Raw genomic sequence first — 20,906 nt, forward strand, 5'->3', positions numbered from 1 at the left:
CTTGTGTATAATTTGGAATTTAGTATTACCTCCATTGACAGTAGATTTTTTTTAGTAATTCTATATTTGATGATTTACACGAAAATTCTCAAAGATGAAAATGTTCTTTTGTTTTAAATTTTCATAGCAATCTAAGTTAGAAACTTCCAGGAAAAGGAAATTTAAATATGAGTTGTTGAGTCAACATATTTTTACTTAAACATGCTTTACCGTAGTTAAAAAGACAAATAACGAACGTTTGTGTAATTTCTAATAGTTTGTAGTGGTCCTTTTGCTAATCAGAGGGATACAGACACGTTCAGATGGTGTTTGTTTGGTTTTTTTTTTAACAATTCAAGCTATATGTTTTAGTTTTATTTGTGTTGTATGGTTTCATAAAACTAATCGACGTTATATTTACCCATATGTGTTTTACCAGGTCATGAGTATTTCCAAAGATTTCAAAGATATGTCTAAAACATGAAATTTCTGTAAGAACATACAGATATAAACCAGGACAACAACTGACGAAGTCCCTGGCTCTATAATAGCACAATAACAGTTGTTGTGAATGAACCTTTTTTTTTTAATAACAAGCTAGTCTTAAGCTTCCATTTCAAGCCAGTGAAAGGAAACAAAAGTAGAGAGAAAGTACAAGTTGATACGAAGTTGAGAAAAACTCAATAATATGTGTACTTCAAACGAGTTTCCGCGTGCGATAGTTTCTCGCTACATTGAAGACTCATTGGTGGCCTTCGTCTGTTGTCTGCTCTATGGTCGGGTTGTTGTCGCTTTGACACATTCCCCATTTCCATTCTCAATTTTATCTAACTTTAAGTTGGACAACTAATAGCAGTGTAAAAAAGAATGCGTCCGTAATACACGGATGCCTCATCCGCACTATAATTTTCTATGTTCAGTAGACCGTGAAAATGGGGTATTTTTTTTTTAATTTGGCATTAAAATTAGAAAGATCATATCATAGGGAACATGTGAACTAAGCTTCAAGTTGAGTGGACTTCAACTTCATCAAAAACTACCTCCACCAAAAACTTTAACCTGAAGCGTGACAGACGGACGAACAAACGCTAAGACCAGAAAATATGATGCCCATAAATGGAGCAAATGGGGCATAAAAATGCACGTAGTTACTAAAAGCTAACTCAAAAAATAGTTTTGTCGATAAAGAAAACCACTGATAAGTTCACCTTTAAGCCTTTTAAACTTTCTGTTTATTTCGAGCGCCACTGATGATTCTTTGTAGACGAAATGCACGTCTGGTGTACAAATGTATATGCTTGTTATCTTTGATGGCGTTTTTGTCTAATTGGAACCAAACTTTTCTTGGAACTTAGCATAGAATGTTAATGCGAATTCTCGTCTTACTCTCAATATGCAAATGCACTGAAACTTTAAGCTAATTAAGTCGTTCGAGATAAATTTCAAACAGCCACTCTTGTTGAACATATTAAGGGCTTCCACTGGTTAACATAGTATGTCCATTACCGGCCTATGTTACATGTATGATAGAAAAGTACAAAAGAATCATTCAACTTTTTTTGTTCGTTTTATTTTGTTTGATTGTTTTATTTTGTTGTATTTGCTTGTTGCTTTAAAGACGTAATTCTAAATTATCCAAGTTAACTCTTCTTTCCCTGGAAAGGTCCTTGGTTTTAATTCAATTAACGGGTATCTGGTTTTCATGATTCCTTTTTTTATGGAAAGGTAACATTCACAATGGGAAGTGTTAATATAATAAAGCAATTCTTCAGAAAAGTTTATATGAATTTTATTCTTTCAACACAAAATGCACAATTCATTATGTAGACATCTCTTTGTGAACACAATCACAACATTTACGAATTGACATCCATATACGGGAGTAAATGTGAATATTTACGACTTTCCTTAAATTGAATGTTTATCTATTCATATATCAGGTTTCATGTAAAAAGTGTTTATAGATAATATGAGTATATTTCTGTTACTTTCCAACAACTGGGGGTGGGGCACTGAATATCACGCCTCTTGGAATACATTGTAAAATTGGTTGACTCCAGATAAAGTTTTTAGGGCAGGTCTTCTCGAATGCATCTCCGAAATCATCGCAATGAATGTATTTTGTTTTTTCTGGTAATGGATAATAGAAGAGTTTTGGAATAGTATTGCATGGGTTACTGCCGCCACTGTAAACGCCCTTTGTAGGATCGACGACGACTTGTCTGTAGAGGCAGGTCAAGGTTCTCTGGTCCCAATAATGGTGGGAATCACAACTCTTAACAACGGCTACGTAAGGGAGATTGTAACACTCAATAAACAACTGGTTGTTTCCTGGGTATTCGAAAAAGTATAGGCCGAGTGCAAGATTCTGTGGTGTACACGGGTTCTTTGGGGTACCAGTTGGCACTACAACACCTGCAATATAATAAATTAGTTTAAACTATGTAACGTTGGTGTGAATCCTTACTGAAATTCATATTTCTAAAAATCACGAAAATCTCACTAAAAACGTTCAGGTATCAAATTTAAAAAATAAAATTTCAGTAAACTATTTTGACAGATAACAATTAGAACAAAAGTATACATGAATATGTCTTTTGGTCAGATTGTGATTCATAAAATTGATATCTGATTGAAAGTAAAAATATACAATCAAACTCATTTAATCATACAATGTATGTATCTCTTGTACATCAAATTAAAAAAAATAACTGATTGCAAGAAACTAATCTGACTGCAAGGAAACTGTGTACTTTATTTTGTAAACGGAAGTCAAATAGACCATTGATGGAAAGAAAGCTTTCGCTTGTATACTAATATATGGACGTGTCATTGGGTGTTATACTATGATCCTCCTAGAGTAAAACAAATATTGACATGAACAATGTATGATTTGAGGCAAGGAGTTGCCATCTCTTTGGAATAAGAGCCCTGGCGCCCAACATCTGAAAAGGCATCAGACTTCGAAGTTATCTCGGACTAGGATTGGAGTCGCTCAAGTGTGGTGTTTTATATACCGATGTTTGCCGTTTCGTCGTTTTGGTGTTGGTTACGGTTTTGTCCGTTTTTCTTTGAATAATGGATTCTAATTGCCCATCTCGGCATCTTCTGACTTTTTAAAATGAACTGGTAACTGGTTCGTTAAATACACAATGGTTTTACATATTATTTTGGTTTTTGTACTAACCTGTTGGAACTGCGGTGGTTGGTACGGGGGTAAGAGTGGACGTCAGTGGCATAGAAGTGGTTGTTATTGGAGTCAACAACAGTCTTCCGGGAATACAACGTAGTACATTGGAGTCAAAGATAGAATCCAGAGGACAAAGAACAATAAAGTAGTGACCTTGACCATCACAGAATATAAATCTATCATTTCTTTCTGGGAAGACAAAGAACTCTGGGATGGCATTGCATAAACCAAGGTAATTGTTCCTTCCTAAAAGCAAAAAGAGGATATATATCAAACATATTAAGGATGAAGTAAATTCATTACATTTGACAAACTTATCATAGCATATTTTTAAATAAAAGGGTAAGCAAATGAAAAGAAGAAAAAAAAATCCATGCATTTACATTTCATTTCAAATCAATAGCGGTTATGTAAAATACCAACATCGTTAACTCGAAGCGCTTTTCTGGATAAAAATTCATTCAAAATAAGACAGGTCAAAAATTTATTAATACATGTCCATTGAATATTATGTCATGCAAATTGAAATAATTTACAAGTAGGCTGATAAATATGGTATGTTGGTAACCGATAACTAACATAATAAAATAAAGTTTTGGCGTTTTCTTTTCTTCTGCATGAAAAAAAAATGCAATTTCATTCAAGGACTGCAATTTATACTTATTAAACAACTAAATGAATCGAAGTCGGTTCACATTTTTTGTGCTGACATGAATTGTCATTGATATGTTTATATTTATAAATTTACTGTTTACAAAATTTAGAATTTTTTGAAATACTAAGGCTTTTCTACCTCAGACATAGATAACCTTAGCTGAATTTGGCAACACTTTTAGGAATTTTGGTCCTCAATGCTCTTCAACTTCGTACTTTATTTGGCCTTTTTAACTTTTTTGGATTCGAGCGTCACTGATGAGTCTTTAGTAGACGAAACGCGCGTCTGGCGTATATACAAATTAGTCCTGATATCTATGATGCGTTTATTTACAGCAAAATGCCTTGAGTGTGTAGGTAAAGGTATTATTGGTTGTTAGTTTGCTTGTTAGTTTGCTTGTTAAGCTGAACCGTGAAATCATTATAAGGTTAACTATACTACCCTCTCTTGAAGTAGCCTAGTCCTACAGACAGATACATTGGTTATCTGTCGAACTAGTCTACTATTAAAGGAGGGTTAAACTTCGATTAATTTAGTTGTTTAATTAAGTAGAAATTAGCTATAAAGATGCGACTGAACAAACGAATACGACTGTTCACAAATCGAAAAAAATATTTTCTTCCTAACGATGACCGATGACCCTTTCACGACATGTAAGATAAAATTGAGAATGGAAATGGGGAATGTGTCAAAGAAACAACAACCCGACCAAATAAAATACAACAGCAGAGGGCCACCAACAGGTCTTCAATGTAGCGAGAAATTCCAGCACCCGGAGGCGTCCTTCAGCTGGCCCCTAAACAAATATATACTAGTCCAGTGATAATGAACGCCATACTAATTTCCATATTGTACACAAGAAACTAAAATTAAAATAAAACAAGACTAACAAAGGCCAGAGGCTCCTGACTTGGGACAGGCGCAAAAATGCGGCGGGGTTAAACATGTTTGTGAGATCTCAACCCTCCCCCTATACCTCTAACCAATGTAGAAAAGTAAACGCATAACAATACGCACATTAAAATTCAGTTCAAGAGGAGTCCGAATCTGATGTCAGAAGATGTAACCAAAGAAAATAAACAAAATGACAATAATACATAAATAACAACAGACTACTAGCAGTTAACTGACATGCCAGCTCCAGACTTCAATTAAACTGACTGAAAGATTATGATTTCATCATATGAACATCAGGCACAATCCTTCCCGTTAGGGGTTTAGTATCATACCATCATAACATATATGAGAAGAACATAACCCGTGTCATGCCAACAACTGTTTTTAGAATAAATGTGTTTAGTTCCGATGCAAAGACCTTATCAGTGACTCAACATTAACGCCAAAATATGCAATCTTTAATGACTTGACAACAGTATCGTAATTATATCCCTTCTTAATAAGTCTATTCAAAGGTTTTGTAAGTTTCTGAGGTGAATACTGACACCTTTGTGCTTTATAAAGAATATTTCCATAAAAAATTGGATGTGAAATACCTTAACGTATTAGAAGTCTGCATGTTGAACTATATTCACGAATGATGTCTTTATACCGATGATAAAATTTAGTAAATGTTTTGACTAGTTTGTGATATCGAAAACCCTGGTGTAATAATTTTTTTTTTTTTTTTTTTTAGATACCTGGTTGAAGAATAAGCTGGTAAGGACTTTTTTGTAATATATAACTTACCTGGTGGACGAATAAGGTAGGGACTTTTCTGTAATGTTTCTGCTGTACAGTTCTGACATAAGTAACTTACCTGGTGGAAGAATAAGGTAAGGACTTTTCTGTAATGTTTCTGCTGTACAGTTCTGAATGATGTTATCTTCTATGCATAGTAAGTGCACATCTGAAAAAAATCCAATTAAAAGTTTCAGACTTGTATCTCAATATGTTGCAATAATAGGACCGACTCCCACAGTATTTATTTAAACAGCAGTGGAATTCTAAAATATCTTTAAATAACAGTAGACCTATTGCATATTCATCTGAAGGTATTATATTTTAGTTTGAAAATCTAACCAAAAGATGCTTTCTGGGTTTTTTTTCCAAACCGAAATGCTTCTGATTTAGTCGGAAAGAATGGCTAGAAAGCTTAATGTTTAAATGCAATGCAAACTAACCATCACATCGTGTCCATACAACGCAAAACTAAAACCAAAAGCGCAATTTTCCAGCCATCTCTGAAGCTAAAACTGTCGCACAAATTCTAAGAAATGTGTGGTCTTTTAAAATGAGGTTGTGCTAATCAACTTGTTGCAACAATTTCCCTGTTTTCCTTAATCAGTGTTATTTTGACGATTTAAATGACCTTTTTAAACATAAAAAAAAAAGATTTTTGGAAAAACTATCATGAAATATATACATGTATATTGAAAAATAACTGTAGAATGTTTGTATAAGTCTTACTTTTGTGGGCCATCATTCCTTGCTCAACATTAACTGTGAAATTTGTCTTGCAAGAAACTGCTTTGTTGCTGACAAATGCTAGGGAAACTGCTTTATCTCCTTTAATAAAGAAGGAGGTAGACGCACTGAGTGTTGCTAGGGAATTGAAATCATTGATAATGGCGTTAGGATTTGAAGTTGCAAGGGATCCATACACATTGACCTGTCCTTCATCAACCATAACCTGTTAAAGATAAATGACATTTATACGTATGGTATATACTAATTTTGATTGTTAAATAATTACTATAGTATAGAATATTGAGATATATCTTGGAATTTCTGGGTAGCAAAAATTAAGTTTTTTTTTTAATTATGTAAATTTATCTCGAGGAGTTTATTAAAATTTGTTCATTATTGTTCCTTGAAATCAAAGAGCAGTTTGTTCAACAATAAGAATAAAAAAAAAACGTATGGTATAGTTTGCCATAAAAGATTCTGATATGAAAATTGTTAGTAATTCAAGTTAGAAAACTAACGGCAATTATGTTTAACAAAATAATATACGAATACCAAAATGACATGCATTAACTAACGAAAACCACTGTACTACAGGCCCCCTAACTTGAATCAACATTACATATGCTGTGATGATTATCATAATTATCTTAATATTATCAAAATGCTTACTGTGACAGTTGTACCGGCTTTTACATTTGGTAAAATTTGAACAGCAACATCACTATTACATCCGTAAACGTATTTGTTTGGCGTTAATACTGCTGGGGCTAAAAGAAAAAAAAGATTATAGTATTTATCATCATGTGTATTTCAGTTTTATATATAAAGAAGATGAAACATGAAACGTGATTTACTTTGCTGACAAATAAACTACAAGGAAAATTCAAAACGGAAAGTCACTTATCAAATGGCAAAATATAAAGCTCAAGCCAGAGTCTCTGCTCAAACACATTAAACGAATGGAAAACACATCTTTTGAAAGTATTGATGTCGTCATATAGTATACATGACTATTGACGCCCTCTTGTGTCCATCAAGGACAAATTCACTGGCTGGTGTTCAATAAAATCAAATATAAATATGAAAAATATATAAACTGAGGATTTGTATTGCTTGATTACATCTACTTAAACTTACTAATGCAAGATTTTGCTGTTATATCAATAACATTGTTTGGTTCTTCTAAACGTGCTATACGTGTCTTCATTTTAAACTATAGATAACACGAGTTACTAATTTTGCAAGAAAACTATACCTAAAGATATTCCTTATTGTTATAACGCTAACAATGAACTTTTAGATAATCTTACATCTATGTAAGAACCTTTGACGTATCGTCTTATAGCAAACTTTGCTCAACTAAATAAAGGCAACAGTAGTATACCGCTACTCATAAATAGATAGAATAAATTAAACAACTCCGGAGTAACAAGTCAATGAATAATGAAAATTACCTTTGCATGACACCTGTTCTATTTCTGCTTTCAAAGAATCTAAGTCGGCAAATGAATTCAGAATTTGGACATGTGTGCATGTAGGTTGACTAGCGACTGCATTCAATTCTCTCTGAAAATATTAAATTGTAACAACATTATTGATTTTTTTTATTAACTTTTAACTTTTGTATTACATTTAAAGGCAATACTGCTTATGAGTTTGTCTTTAATGCACCTTTGTCGTCTACTGTAAATAGGGAATTATAATTAGTATGCCAAATGCAAAAGCATTAGCATGATAGCCGATGATGATATGCGATATCTAGATATAACTGTAAAGCAAAATTACATTTAACAGATAACAGATATAGACATATGACTATAGTTTTACATTGTTATACCACACGAGACACGAAGATGTGGTATGATTGCCAATTAAACAACTCTCTACAAGAAACTAAATGACACAGAAATTATCAACTATAGGCCATCGTACAGCCTTCAACAATGAGAAAAAAGATGGTAATAATGAAACTTACCTCGACGACCTGTGCAGTGACTCCAATGGCAAATATTGAAATTCCTTTGGCTTTGGCAGCTGCGGCTTGTTTTAAAGTCTCAATTCCATTTTCAGAACGCCCATCAGTTACAAGAATCAAGATCTAATTGATAAAAATAACATAGGATACTAAATTGGCAATTCAAGTTTTATAAAGACAAACAAAAAATACGTTTTAATTATCATTCATGTCTCCGAAATTGACCGATGAAAGACAAACGTGTTGTAATAATTTGATTTGTATTAGATCTATAGCATTTTAGAAAAAGTTACAATTTGTAACTGATTATTTTATTACATTAAATTCATAAAATTCTAAAAAGAAAGAGAAAAAACCCAACACCTCTTACATCAGATCAAACCCATTATAACAACATGTATCAATATAAAAAAGATCGAACTGAATTCTATTCATATCACATGATTTTAGAAATGTGCAAAAGTACCTTTGATGACCCTAAACGGGCGCCATTATTGGTTGTAAATAAATTGTTGATGGCGTACTCTATTGCTTCAGCAGTGTGTGTACCCCCAGATTTGTACTGTACTCCATCGATTGCCTTCTTTAATCCATCGGCAGAAGTGTGTTGGTTCAAATTAAACCCTCCATCAACTGTTGTGCTGAATCGGATAACGCCGACCTGTGTTTTGTCGCTACTGATCTCAAATGAGTCAACAATAGATTTGACAAACTGTTTTGCTACATCGAAGTCTTGAGGAGCTAAACTAGTGGAACTGTCTAAGGCAAATACCAAATCTAAGGCATTTGTTCTCTTACATCCTATTTAAAAGAATAACAAATAGATATATATTTAAACGTGCAAAAAAGAATTACAAACATATATATATTTAAGAATTGAATGCTTCTTTTTGTAACTTTATTGGGGTGTAAAAGCGTTGACCGAAGTACTTTTTATGTGCGTACGGTCAACGCTTTTACAAATCTATGAAGTTACAAAAAGAAACATTCAATACTTTTATTACATTTTTTAGCTAGGATAATGCAAAACACGAATTTTATCATTTTTTTTTATTGAATTTACCTGTGAATTTTATTGTAGGACCACGTGTTATCATGAATGATAAGTTTTATACAACAACTGGAAGTGTTTAACAACCTTGACTGGATATACATCCCTCGCAATATCGGAAAGTTTTATTGTGTAATGCAATTGCTTAAGGAATAACACGTGATGTACAGTTAGCCAATCTGAATAACGTATTAAAATGAAACGTACATCTAATGTAATTATTTGCGAAAAAAGAATTAAAAATAAATATACTGTATGATAACCTCTATATATAATTGTATTCTCTTTTGTGTGTGTGCGTTATCTCATAGCCAACTGAGCCTTCATATCTCCAAAATTTGCGTTTCTTCATTATTTTAAATCGACAATAAAGTAGAAATGCATGTAAATTGTATTATCAAAAGTTGTTTTTCTTAGTCAAACGTTCTGCTGAGGTAGGCTAGGAATAAAAAACTATTTGTTACTAACTGTTAATGAAAATAATTCTAGTTCATATGGGTGTAAATAGGTCCTGGCACAGTTACAGTCATAAAATTATTAATATAATAAGTCATTGAAATATCTTACAAAATGTAAACCTATGTTTGGCAATCATATTAGAAACATGTTAATGAATAGAATAATGATAGTACAGCTTTAAAAATAAAAAGAAAGGAAAAGAAGAAAAGAAAGTTAAAACTACCAAAGTCAAACTTTTCATGAGATATTTGGGACTTTAGTTTTGTACTAATATCCCTGTACAATACTAGAAATTTATATTCATGTAATAAATTATGACGGTGCCGAAGCACGGACTTCTTTGCTGGTGATGCTTGGGGACTACAGTCTACCAGCACAATTACTCATCTGACCAAGTTTCGGGGTATAAAATAAAAAGCACTTGATATTTGGTCAATATGAAATATACTTGCATAACTAAAATTGTTAAGACCTTTACCTGTTTCTAATTTGTTGGATTTTGTGAAAAAAACATTTGCAAGTTGGCCTGGTCTCGAAGTGTTGACCCAAAAGTTGGCTTGATATTCGATACCACGTGGGATTCCATTGTTTCCTGCTTTGAGCAGAGTAAACAGAGCGGCGGCGAGTCCAGAGTATAATGGTCTTGCCAGATCTACCCACTGTACTTTTGACCAATCGATACCTATGCTCTGTTTAATCATCTTTTTAGCATTATCCAGAACTTTAGCTGTTGCAATTTGTTGGAACATATCCTGGTCTATCTGCAAGTATTGATAAAATATGTATTTTTATTTCATTAAGTGTAACAAATGTTCCAGTTAACTTTTTGCAAAACAAAAGAGCGTAGAAAAACTGAAACGGACAGACAGCAAAGAGGTCAACAGTGAAGAGACAAAACAATTGCGAAATGGTATTTGAATGAATTCAATAATGTGGTCAACTCGAAAGTTGCATACAGTTTCACCTGTTTGACTTAAAATAAAATAAAAATTACCCTTCTTAGAGTTTTGCATGTTGTATAAACACTATTTATCGTTAGAAACCGTCTGATATTAAACTTCTAGATGTCTTTTGTGTAGTCTTTTGTTAATGGATTTCCGTCTTCTTTGACGTACGTCAAAAATTTTCTTTTTTCATATTAATTACAGCTTAAACTTATTTTGATAAGAAGAAAGACTTCTAAATCATTGTGCAAAAACACCAGATCTCATTAATTTCAATAAGACAAAACTTTTTTTCCACTGAACCTTTTCTTTTTTAATTTACTTTCAGGTAATCCAAAATTACTATTTCTACACATAAAGGGATATTACAGAACAGCTACAAAGAAAAGAGGGCTTCAATTTTGACATTTCTTCTTTTATGAACCTTATAAATCTAACTTGGTTTTCATGTGCTTATTTTCATAGACAAAAATCTCATTCAAATAAAGTATTAATGTTAGCGGTTTTTTCACTCGATATACTCTACATTTACATAAATCATAACTTGCATATAAAGTTCGCGAATGTTTGTACTGAAATTTTTAGAAAGACAAGTAATTATTGCTCTTTTGAAAGCAGTTAATATAGCTAAGGAGATTATAGGTTTTTTTTAAACATTTGAATTTTAAAGAAAATGAGCTACATCATTTGTACTAACCTGCCAAATTCCTCCATAGTAATTTGCTCTGTAGGTATTTGCTTCCAAACCATCCATGCTCTCAACATAGGCCAGTCTTCTTAGGTACAATTTATCATTTGGGAAGATACATGCCTCTCTGATCAAGTTCACTACAGCTTCTACGACATCCGATCCAGATGCGTTTGGAGTTCTAGTTTTGTCGGTTAATTGTCCATTTACGAAACACACCACGAAAAATGTCAAAACACCTAGTTTCAACATGTTTAAATTTTAAAGTAATTCAATGTTCTAAATAAATCTTTAAAAGACCTACAGTTTCGATGACTTTCGGTCACAAGTCAAGAAAGCCAGACGTTTTCAAAGTTAAGCTGCCCTCTTCAAGTGTGGTGTTAAAGTGACAAAGCTTGCTAAACGATAGAATGGTTTTATATCCCCCGTTAAGGGTTGATTCTCTAAGCAAATAGATAATGTCAATTACCTAAGCCTCCACCTACAACGGACAAGTGACGGTAACGCTGGTATTTTCAGGACTATCGTTAAAGAGATATGTTTACTACAGAGTTACGACATTGGGCGATAAGACGTATGTTACATTATTATTTATTTGTACTTCAGATTACCCTACCCGATACATTTCTGTCTTGGTCCTCGATGCTAAGAAGCGGAAAGTAATGGGTAGAATGAATATTTGCAGTGTCAGGAGTTTTCATACAAATTAGCATTGATAACTAAAGTTAAGGGCAAAGGGCGTACTTCAATAAGTTGAACAGTTAATTAAAAGTATCACAGTTTAACATCTTTTGCATTGAATAATGATTTGAACAGGACTTTACAATCTCTGAACAAGCAAACAATATCTGTTTGCATCTGAGTGTTTGTAAACATAGTAAAATGCGCAATTGGAACGATTCGTTTGTGAATAATGACTTTTTTGTTCTCTTGTATCTCTATCCACCGGAAATTTGAATCTTGTATACATTTTTAAAAGACCATTTGTTAGATATCTTTGCTAGATGTAGTTAATAATTGGGTGATATATAAGATCTCCGCTTTAATGTACTGATTGATGTACATGTAACATCATCTGGATTAAAATATGGGTCGGGGTGTTTCTTCATCTTTGTATTCTTATTTTTTTTCGGTCATATATCGCTATTCTTTATATTAATTGTCTATTTTTTTCTATTATTCATATTTTGAAACATCATCATTATCTGTTCTTTATCTTTTTTCATCCATTCCCTATAACATGTTACCTAACGGGAAGGATTGTGCCTGATGTTCATATGATGAAATCATAATCTTTCAGTCAGTTTAATTGAAGTCTGGAGCTGGCATGTCAGTTAACTGATAGTAGTCTGTTGTTATTTATGTATTATTGTCATTTTGTTTATTTTCTTTGGTTACATCTTCTGACATCAGACTCGGACTTCTCTTGGACTGAATTTTAATGTGCGTATTGTTATGCGTTTACTTTTCTACATTGGCGCTAGAGGTATAGGGGGAGGGTTGAGATCTCACAAACATATTTAACCCCGCCGCATTTTTGCGCCTGTCCCAAGTCAGGAGCCTCTGGTCTTTGTTAGTCTTGTATTATTTTAATTTTAGTTTCTTGTGTACAATTTGGAAATTAGTATGGCGTTCATTATCACGGAACTAGTATATATTTGTTTAGGGGCCAGCTGAAGGACGCCTCCGGGTGCGGGAATTTCTCGCTACATTGAAGACCTGTTGATGACCTTCTGCTGTTGTTTTTTCTATGGTCGGGTTGTTGTCTCTTTGGCACATTCCCCATTTCCATTCTCAATTTTACCTGTAGTATTGGCCCATTATTCTCTATTCTGTAAACCCCAGTCTTACGCTCATGAACCATGATCGAAATATAGCAAATAATTCAACCAAAAAACATCTAAAATATTCAGAGAGATAAGGTTTAGTCAATATTGAAAGTCTCAACATGACTCAGTTGAGGATAACATATATCCGTGTTGCTTATTTATTTTGCATTACGTTTTGTCAAGTGCGTGCAGTGATTTTTTGTCGTGAATTTAAACATAAAAATAAAACTATTTCTCTTTCCATATTTTTCAATATAATGCCTGTAATCTTGTATATATCTTCATAACATCAGATTTATAGCGAAATTTGGCAAAAGAAAGCATTTGACATTTTTATCTTTACCAATTATAGTAAGACTTAACAGTTTGTTGGTGTCTACCAATTTCCGGTGCAAACCCAGAAAATTACATTTATTCTTCCAGAAGAACAGTTCATTCATCAGTGTCTTTCTTCTTCTTTTAAGTCTTTTACAAATTGTAACTTGGATGAAGAGCTGTCTCATTGAACTCATATCACAACTTCTTATACCCATTTTTACAAATTGACATGCTTTTCTTTTTATGCAATGTATTCATGGTGGGTTATATTAAATGACTAAATATGTAAAATAAACATGATAAAGAGGACTTCGAAAATTTGTTAAACTATGTCTTATCATGCAATGGGAATCATTGAACGCTATTTCTTTCTGTGGCATAAGTTGTAAAACTCCAAGCCTGATATAACTTGTAACATGAACTAACCCTAACGTCATTTATACCACTTCAGCACACCTACATAAATCAAATTGTTCATTTACCAGCATTAAGGAGAACATAAACAAACCCAATATTAACTTCACTCCAGTCACCGGAAACCGTCCAGAAACCACTTTAAAAGATATATAAACTATTTGCAGATTCTAGTAAACACATCATTCAAGATCAAGAGGTCATACCCATTTCTTAAAAAAAGGGACAACTATCATTGAAAATAGTATCGGCAAATCAAACCGCAATTATATTGTAAAAGTTGGCGTAAACGGAAGAAATTGATATGAAATCATAAAATAGTATGCAATAACCTCTTCGGTTTGACAGAGACATATAAATTTCATTATCACTGTAAACGCGTCTCTGTGTACCAACGGATTATAATAATTAAAAAAAACCTGTAATTTGTAACATTTACCTTTCAGATGGACATCACTTCTAAATCGGGACTCGCTATTTAGTGGTAGTGTAAAGGTTTTTTTTTAGATTCATGTATTAATTCAACTATCTAAGAGATGAAATTTGTGTTTGTGGAACTGGGACTAATTGTAGGAACCAATTGCAAGTTGGTGTCCTTGACTTTCATACGAGGACATTCGAGTTTGATACTTGACTTAATTGTACCAAGTACGAGTAACAACATGAACGATTTTAATATGTTACTTGTGCTATGTGGTTTTGTTAAGCCCCATCTACGATAGTAGAGGGGCATTATGTTTTCTGGTATGTGCGTCCGTTCGTTCGTTCGTCCGTCCGTTTGTTCGTCCGTCTCTCCCGCTTCAGGTTAAAGTTTTTTGTCAAGGTAGTAATTTGATGAAGTTGAATTCAAAACATGTTCCCTATGATATGATCTTTCTAATTTCAATGCTAAATTAGAGTTTATATCCTAATTTCACGATCAGCTGAACATAGAAAATGATAGTGCGAGTGTACTTTTGACACATCAATTTATTTTTCAAGATCAAAGACAAAAATGCTATACTTTAAAATCGTCACGTAATTTAGGGTATTTATTTATCTAATATAATAAAAAGTCGACTGACAATTTCGAATTATTTGTCAATCTGTTCTATTTTTATTAGTTTTGTCATTTAAAGTTTCCTGTTTCGTTGTTTATATTGTGTACATATATAGATTATATTTACTTGACCTAAGTTTCATAGCATTTTTTTTGTAAAAGTGAGCCTTCAATAATGGACCGCAGCTGATAGCATTAGCTCACCCTTTGAATTGGGTTGGCCAATAATGAACCGTTTGGAAACATAAAACCCAAAAGGGCATAGAAAGAATGACAAAACATCCTAAACTTGAGTAAAATTTTTAATAATTAATAAACTACAACTTTGAAGCCAAAATGCATCCTTCAAATCATGCCAGCATTAAAGGGCAAATTGTGATTACTTGTACATGTATCACTGCAGAACATTATGATGCGATTATCAATATTCTTCAGTTCAACAACAGAACCATTGGCAATACAAATAAATATAAGAAGTGGTATGAGTGGTAATGAGACATCTCACCATCCAAGTCACACTTTGTAAAATTAACCATTATACATTTTGTAGGTCGAAGTACGGTCTTCAACACAGAGCCTCGACTCACTAGTATTAAGGACCCCAAAAAAAACTAGTGTAAAAAAAGTTGTATCTCATAGCAAAATGCTTGTACCAAAGACAGGAGTCTGATATTCCTTCAGTCGTGGTCTCCGTCATTTAATTTTAACATGTTAACAACATCTCAATTTTGGCAAAAGTGCCAAAACAGGTTAACATAAAAAGGTATTGCCCCCCTAATTTATTATTGTTTCTACCCTGTAAACTAGAACTTCTTCAAAGTAAAGCTAACAAAAAAGACAGGTTTGTATTCATCTTATTACTGACCTTGACCTTATACACGTATTCCAAATGTATCCGAGACAAACCCTCTGGGGGTTGCAACAACAATGTGAAGTATTATTAACATCCTTTAAGACATTCAAAAGTTCGGAGTCCGACATGACTTAATATTTGAACCCTGTTAATTGTGATCTTGACCTTTACAGACCAGCATTTCAACTTATTTACAGCTCACATTTCAGTGGTTGGTAAAAACTATATAAAGTATCATTAACAACTGCCAAGGCATCCAAATGTATTTATAGATGTCACACAACTTTGTATATTTGTTTGAGTATTGCTTAACGTCCAATGGCAAATACATGTATATTCGAAAATGGGACACCACTTTTTATATTTGAATACAGTAATTTTAAGTAGAACTAAGTTTGTTTACCTTCATCTTGGAGACAGACCCTCTGGTGGTAAGCAACAATGATATCAAGCATCAGCAATAATATTCAAGGAATTCTAATTTATAAAAAATATTAATCCATTCCGACACAACTTTGTTATAATTAAACTATATTTGAGACCATGAGCTTGCAGACAGATACTCCAACTGTATCCACATTACCAATCTGGTGGTAGGCAACCATAATATCAAGTAAAACTAATATCTTTCAATGCACTCAAAAGCTCTGTAATGAACTTGTATATTTGAGTATTGGGATGTCTAGTTAGTGCAAACACGCCTTCTAACCTCTGGTGGTGGAACTTAAGCTAAAAAATGGACATTACTTGGACACAGATAGACCAATGGACTCCGTTCTTTGGGGGTATCATAAGCTTTTAAAATTTCATTTACGACCATGAAAAGGCTGATGTAAATAAATTCTGAAATCAATAAAAGAAATTGTGGAGCAATGTTCCAATATGACAGCAAACTAACAAAACAGCAACCTAAAGGCAAATACTTCTTAGTTATCCAATTAACCTCTTATCAGAAAAAGGAATGTTAAATATTATTATATTGCATATCAGTAATTCCACTGTAACAACTATTCCTTCAATCAATTGAATTTTAAATAAGTCCTTTGAAAACCTTGAGAGCAATATTTCTTCTTTTACAGAGTACACATCAATAAAACTGTGTTCTAAGGAGTATAAGCATTGCCAACCAATGATTTGATGTTCACAGGAGACAACATTCCCCATTTTTCTGACAGCTTGTTGCAAATGACATGCCAACCCATGTTCAATGCCAATGACATGCCAACCCATGTTCAATGCCAATGACATGCCAACCCATGTTCAATGCCAATGACATGCCAATCCAAGTTCAATGCCAATGACATGCCAACCCATGTTCAATGCAAATGACATGCCAACCCATGTTCAATGCCAATGACATGCCAATCCATGTTCAATGTCAATGACATGCCAACCCATGTTCAATGCCAATGACATGCCAACCCATGTTCAATGCCAATGACGTGCCAACTAATAAAACATAAATGATTTTATCTCCAATAATACAGTCATTATTTTACTCTCACTAGTGATCACAACATTAACCCTCTTCAATAAGGCAGAGAGAGAAGAGACAGTAAGGGCTTGAATTATTTTAAGTTAAAAAGATGTCAGATTTAATAGTTTATTCTGTTTTCTCCATTGCTGACCACCAATAAGGTAGACACAATAAAATGTTAATTAAAATATAGAACATGTGTATATATATATATTATTACAATTATTGCCATATAAATAATCAAGATGGCAATTAAATTGTAAACCATTTGTTCAAAAGTACTTTGGCAATAAATTAGAGAAATGAAAAATTGCACTGCGAAAAAAAAAGGCCAACTATTGAAAAATTACTTTAGAACAAGTAATATCAAGGTTAATATATAATAAATTAATTTTGGATGTAATGCATCTTCTGATTGGCTGACGTTATTTTGTTATCAGCCCATAGACATAATTTAGTCATGTGACTGACGTCATCAACGTTTTTTATGGTTTTCTACGGTTTAAAATGGAATTTAGAATTAAATTATAAGAAATGACTGTAATATTTTTTCTGTCTATTCGAAATAACATAAAAAATGTGGTGCACACTGTTAAATAACCTGCTTCACGTGTTATTCAGTGTGCACCAAATTTTTTATGTTATTTCTTCATAGACAGAAAAAATATTTCAGTCATTCCTTAAATGTGTTTACAATTTCTTGTAAGACTGATCCATAAATACCAAATGTTTCCAAGTTGTAAACCAGCTGTAAGATTTAATCAGAGTTTCTATTTTGCAGTCACCCAACAATTTACAAATACTGCAAGAGCATGTACAATTATATTACATTAAGTCATGATAAATTTAAATGTCAATAACATCAAATAACCACTGTAAAACTGTAAGCTCAACATTTTCAATCATTGCGACAAAATATTTGATTTGTGCCATTTTAACCCTACAAGTTTATATGCAAATCAATAGCATTGGAATGATACTCTTTTTAATAATTACCCACAATTCCCTTTAGCACCATTTGTTTTGTAGTCACTCAATAGAAATCTTTTACTAAACATTTCTAAACAAAATATTTGCTTACAAGGCAAAAGATATGAATAAGCATTGTAATGAGGCAAACAATATAACAAAGAAAAAGTTGATCAGTTTCCTTTTAATCATAATTTTGTGGAATTTTATGACATGATGAGAACTTGATGCAAAATGAATAAAATGAGACAGAGACAAGAAACCAAGATCCTGGAGGGGAGGCAATCAAGGGTTTAACCTTTCCTTAATGTGTAAATCATTACAAAGTAGACTGAAAGTCTGTTTTTTCATATTCTTTCAACCAATTAAGGCATGTTTTGTGAAAAAAGATTAAAACAACCATAAAAGTCATAAATATTTGAGATTTTTGGGTTTAAAATTGTATAACTTTATTACATTGTAACTCTATATATATTTAATTGGATAATTTATGACGATTAAAGATTTTCTTTCTTGTCAGTATTCACTGTGTTTCCATGTATTCTGTTAAATATGTGCAATGGCTACTATTAATGTTTTTTGTGTGAATATCATGCTACTTGATATCAAATTTAAAAGTACTATGAATTTAAAAAATGTGGGGAAAAATTCCATTTTCAATGGTACGTTATTTTCTTATTGCAAATTGCATGTTGTGGATATCTATTTTGTGATTTTGCTGAAGTCTGCATACAAGCATACCCACGAAATAAACAAAAATTGGTAGCCATCAAATAATAATGAATCCAAAGTTTATACATCACATAAAGCTAACCTTCTATTTATTGTATCTAAGTAACAAACATTAGCATGTACATGTAACTTTAACCTTGATCACTTATCTGTGAAATTATGTAAGGTGAACCCTGTCTGTAGAAAATGTAGACATTGCAAGAAACCCATATAGCAAATATAGATATCCTATAGCTATTACTTTTAAAAAGTGAGAAATTTGCATGACAAAAAAAACCTATACATTTTTTTAAGCAGTTTCATTTTTAGATTTTGTATACTAGGTATGAAGAAGTCTTCTACCCTTTGAAATATAAAGCTTTTTACAAGTAGTTTACAAAGACCTAAGTAGTAACCCTAGGCTTTCATTTTGCATTCAGTGACTTTCATTGCAAGCCAGACATATTCTTATATGGTCTCTAAAAATATATAATACTTAAAATTCCCTGAATAGTCATGATAGTCTTAATTATCTGATAATTCACAAAAATAATGATTGCCAACTATGTGTTTTTTAAATAAAGATTCTCCATAAAATAGATTTTCAACAAATCCATTAGTCAGAGTCTGACAAAACAATAATTTCTTCTTTCTTCTTAGAATCCCTATCCATGTTTTCTTCCTGAATTATTTGAATATCATCTTCTTCGTCACTCCTTTCTGAATCAGTATTGTTCTTTTTTGCTAAAGGTAATTTCCCTTTTAATTTAAAAATAGAATTTTTCACAACGTCTTTATTCCACTTCTCTTTGTTAAAAAGTTTGCTCTCTTTCTTTTTATTGTCTCTAGCCTGCAAATAAGATACAGAAGAAACTGCAATGTCTGATTCTGTAGCTCTAAATTTGGACTTATCAAGATCTATAGTTTGAGCACCAGTAATTTTCTTTGAGACCTTATTTTGAGAATGCTGAGGTATTGAATCTGTCTGCTTAGATGAGCTGCATGTCTGTTTGGAGTTCTGTTCCACTTTTCCTGATAAAAAATTAGAAATTTTGTCCACTTTACCAAATAAACTTGTAATCTTATTACTAGATTTAGATTTTTCTGAGGGAGGTTTTGCATACTCCACTACCTTTGTCTTTGTCCTCACAGGATTCTCTGGAGTATCAGTTTCAAATACGGAATGCTTTGAGCTACCATGGCTACTGGTGTTTCCAGCAGGATTGTTGGAAGAATCAGTGTTCCCAATAAGATTGTTGGAAGAATCAGTGTTCCCAATAAGATTGTCAGAAGAATCAGTGTTCCCAATAAGATTGTCAGAAGAATCAGTGTTCCCAATAAGATTGTCAGAAGAATCAGTGTTCCCAATAAGATTGTCAGAAGAATCAGTGTTATATTCATCAAGATCAATACTAGTCACATCAACAATTTTTAAGAATTGATTTGTCGTTAACAACGAATTGTGTTTTTCTGAATCACATGGCTTTGTTAAAATTTCATTTTCTTCATCTTCTTCCAACGTTTCTTGGATACTTTCTACACTCTCTAATGATCCTCCAAGCGATAACTCAATAATACCTTCTGAATCTCTAAATGAATCTAGCTCAATATCACCTTCAGAGTCTCTAATGGAATCTAACTCAATAATACCTGCTGAGTCTCTAACGGAATCTAACTCAATAATACCTGCTGAGTCTCTAACAGAATTTAATAACTGACTAGGAGAATGTACCAAAGGGTTTTTCAATACACCCATTGTTTTGGTGACCTTTACTTCTGCTGCTACCTCAGGATTACCATCAATGTCATTGGATGACAAGTCTTTCGAATTGGAGCAATTCCCTTTTTCATTATCATTTTTTCCTTGTTTCATTGAATCATGAAGATTATTTTCTGCCTTATTTCTGCTAATTTTCAAAGACAAAACTTTACGAGCTGCACTTTTGGAA

At 32.7% G+C, this 20,906-nt stretch overlaps 2 protein-coding genes across 2 annotated transcripts; both read right to left on the reverse strand.

The window, feature by feature from the left end:
• Positions 1-1,752: 1,752 nt before the first annotated feature.
• Positions 1,753-11,731, reverse strand: LOC139512176 (uncharacterized). Its single transcript, XM_071299588.1, has 10 exons — positions 11,357-11,731; positions 10,194-10,476; positions 8,672-9,006; positions 8,206-8,328; positions 7,685-7,796; positions 6,900-6,997; positions 6,231-6,453; positions 5,581-5,670; positions 3,167-3,415; positions 1,753-2,394 (listed from the first exon to the last, which is right to left on the reverse strand). The coding sequence occupies exons 1-10, from the start codon at positions 11,597-11,599 to the stop codon at positions 1,964-1,966; spliced, it is 2,187 nt and encodes a 728-aa protein (XP_071155689.1). The 5' UTR covers positions 11,600-11,731; the 3' UTR covers positions 1,753-1,963.
• A 7,842-nt stretch (positions 11,732-19,573) lies between these two features.
• LOC139510853 (dentin sialophosphoprotein-like) lies at positions 19,574-20,830 on the reverse strand. Its single transcript, XM_071297392.1, has one exon. The coding sequence runs from the start codon at positions 20,828-20,830 to the stop codon at positions 19,574-19,576; it is 1,257 nt and encodes a 418-aa protein (XP_071153493.1).
• Positions 20,831-20,906: the final 76 nt, after the last annotated feature.

Source organism: Mytilus edulis, chromosome 2 (genome assembly GCF_963676685.1).
Source record: "Mytilus edulis chromosome 2, xbMytEdul2.2, whole genome shotgun sequence".
In the NCBI taxonomy this organism is placed as follows: Eukaryota; Metazoa; Mollusca; class Bivalvia; order Mytilida; family Mytilidae; genus Mytilus; species Mytilus edulis.

Excerpts from the sequence above, each read along its gene's own strand:
- LOC139512176 (XM_071299588.1), bottom strand. The coding sequence starts at position 11,599 with ATGTTGAAACTAGGTGTTTTGACATTTTTCGTGGTGTGTTTCGTAAAT. Across the intron at positions 6,998-7,684 it reads AGAACAGGTGTCATGCAAAG|CCCCAGCAGTATTAACGCCA; the intron begins GTAATTTTCATT and ends TTTTTCTTTTAG. Across the intron at positions 5,671-6,230 it reads AGGAATGATGGCCCACAAAA|ATGTGCACTTACTATGCATA; the intron begins GTAAGACTTATA and ends GATTTTTTTCAG.
- LOC139510853 (XM_071297392.1), bottom strand. The coding sequence starts at position 20,830 with ATGAAACAAGGAAAAAATGATAATGAAAAAGGGAATTGCTCCAATTCG.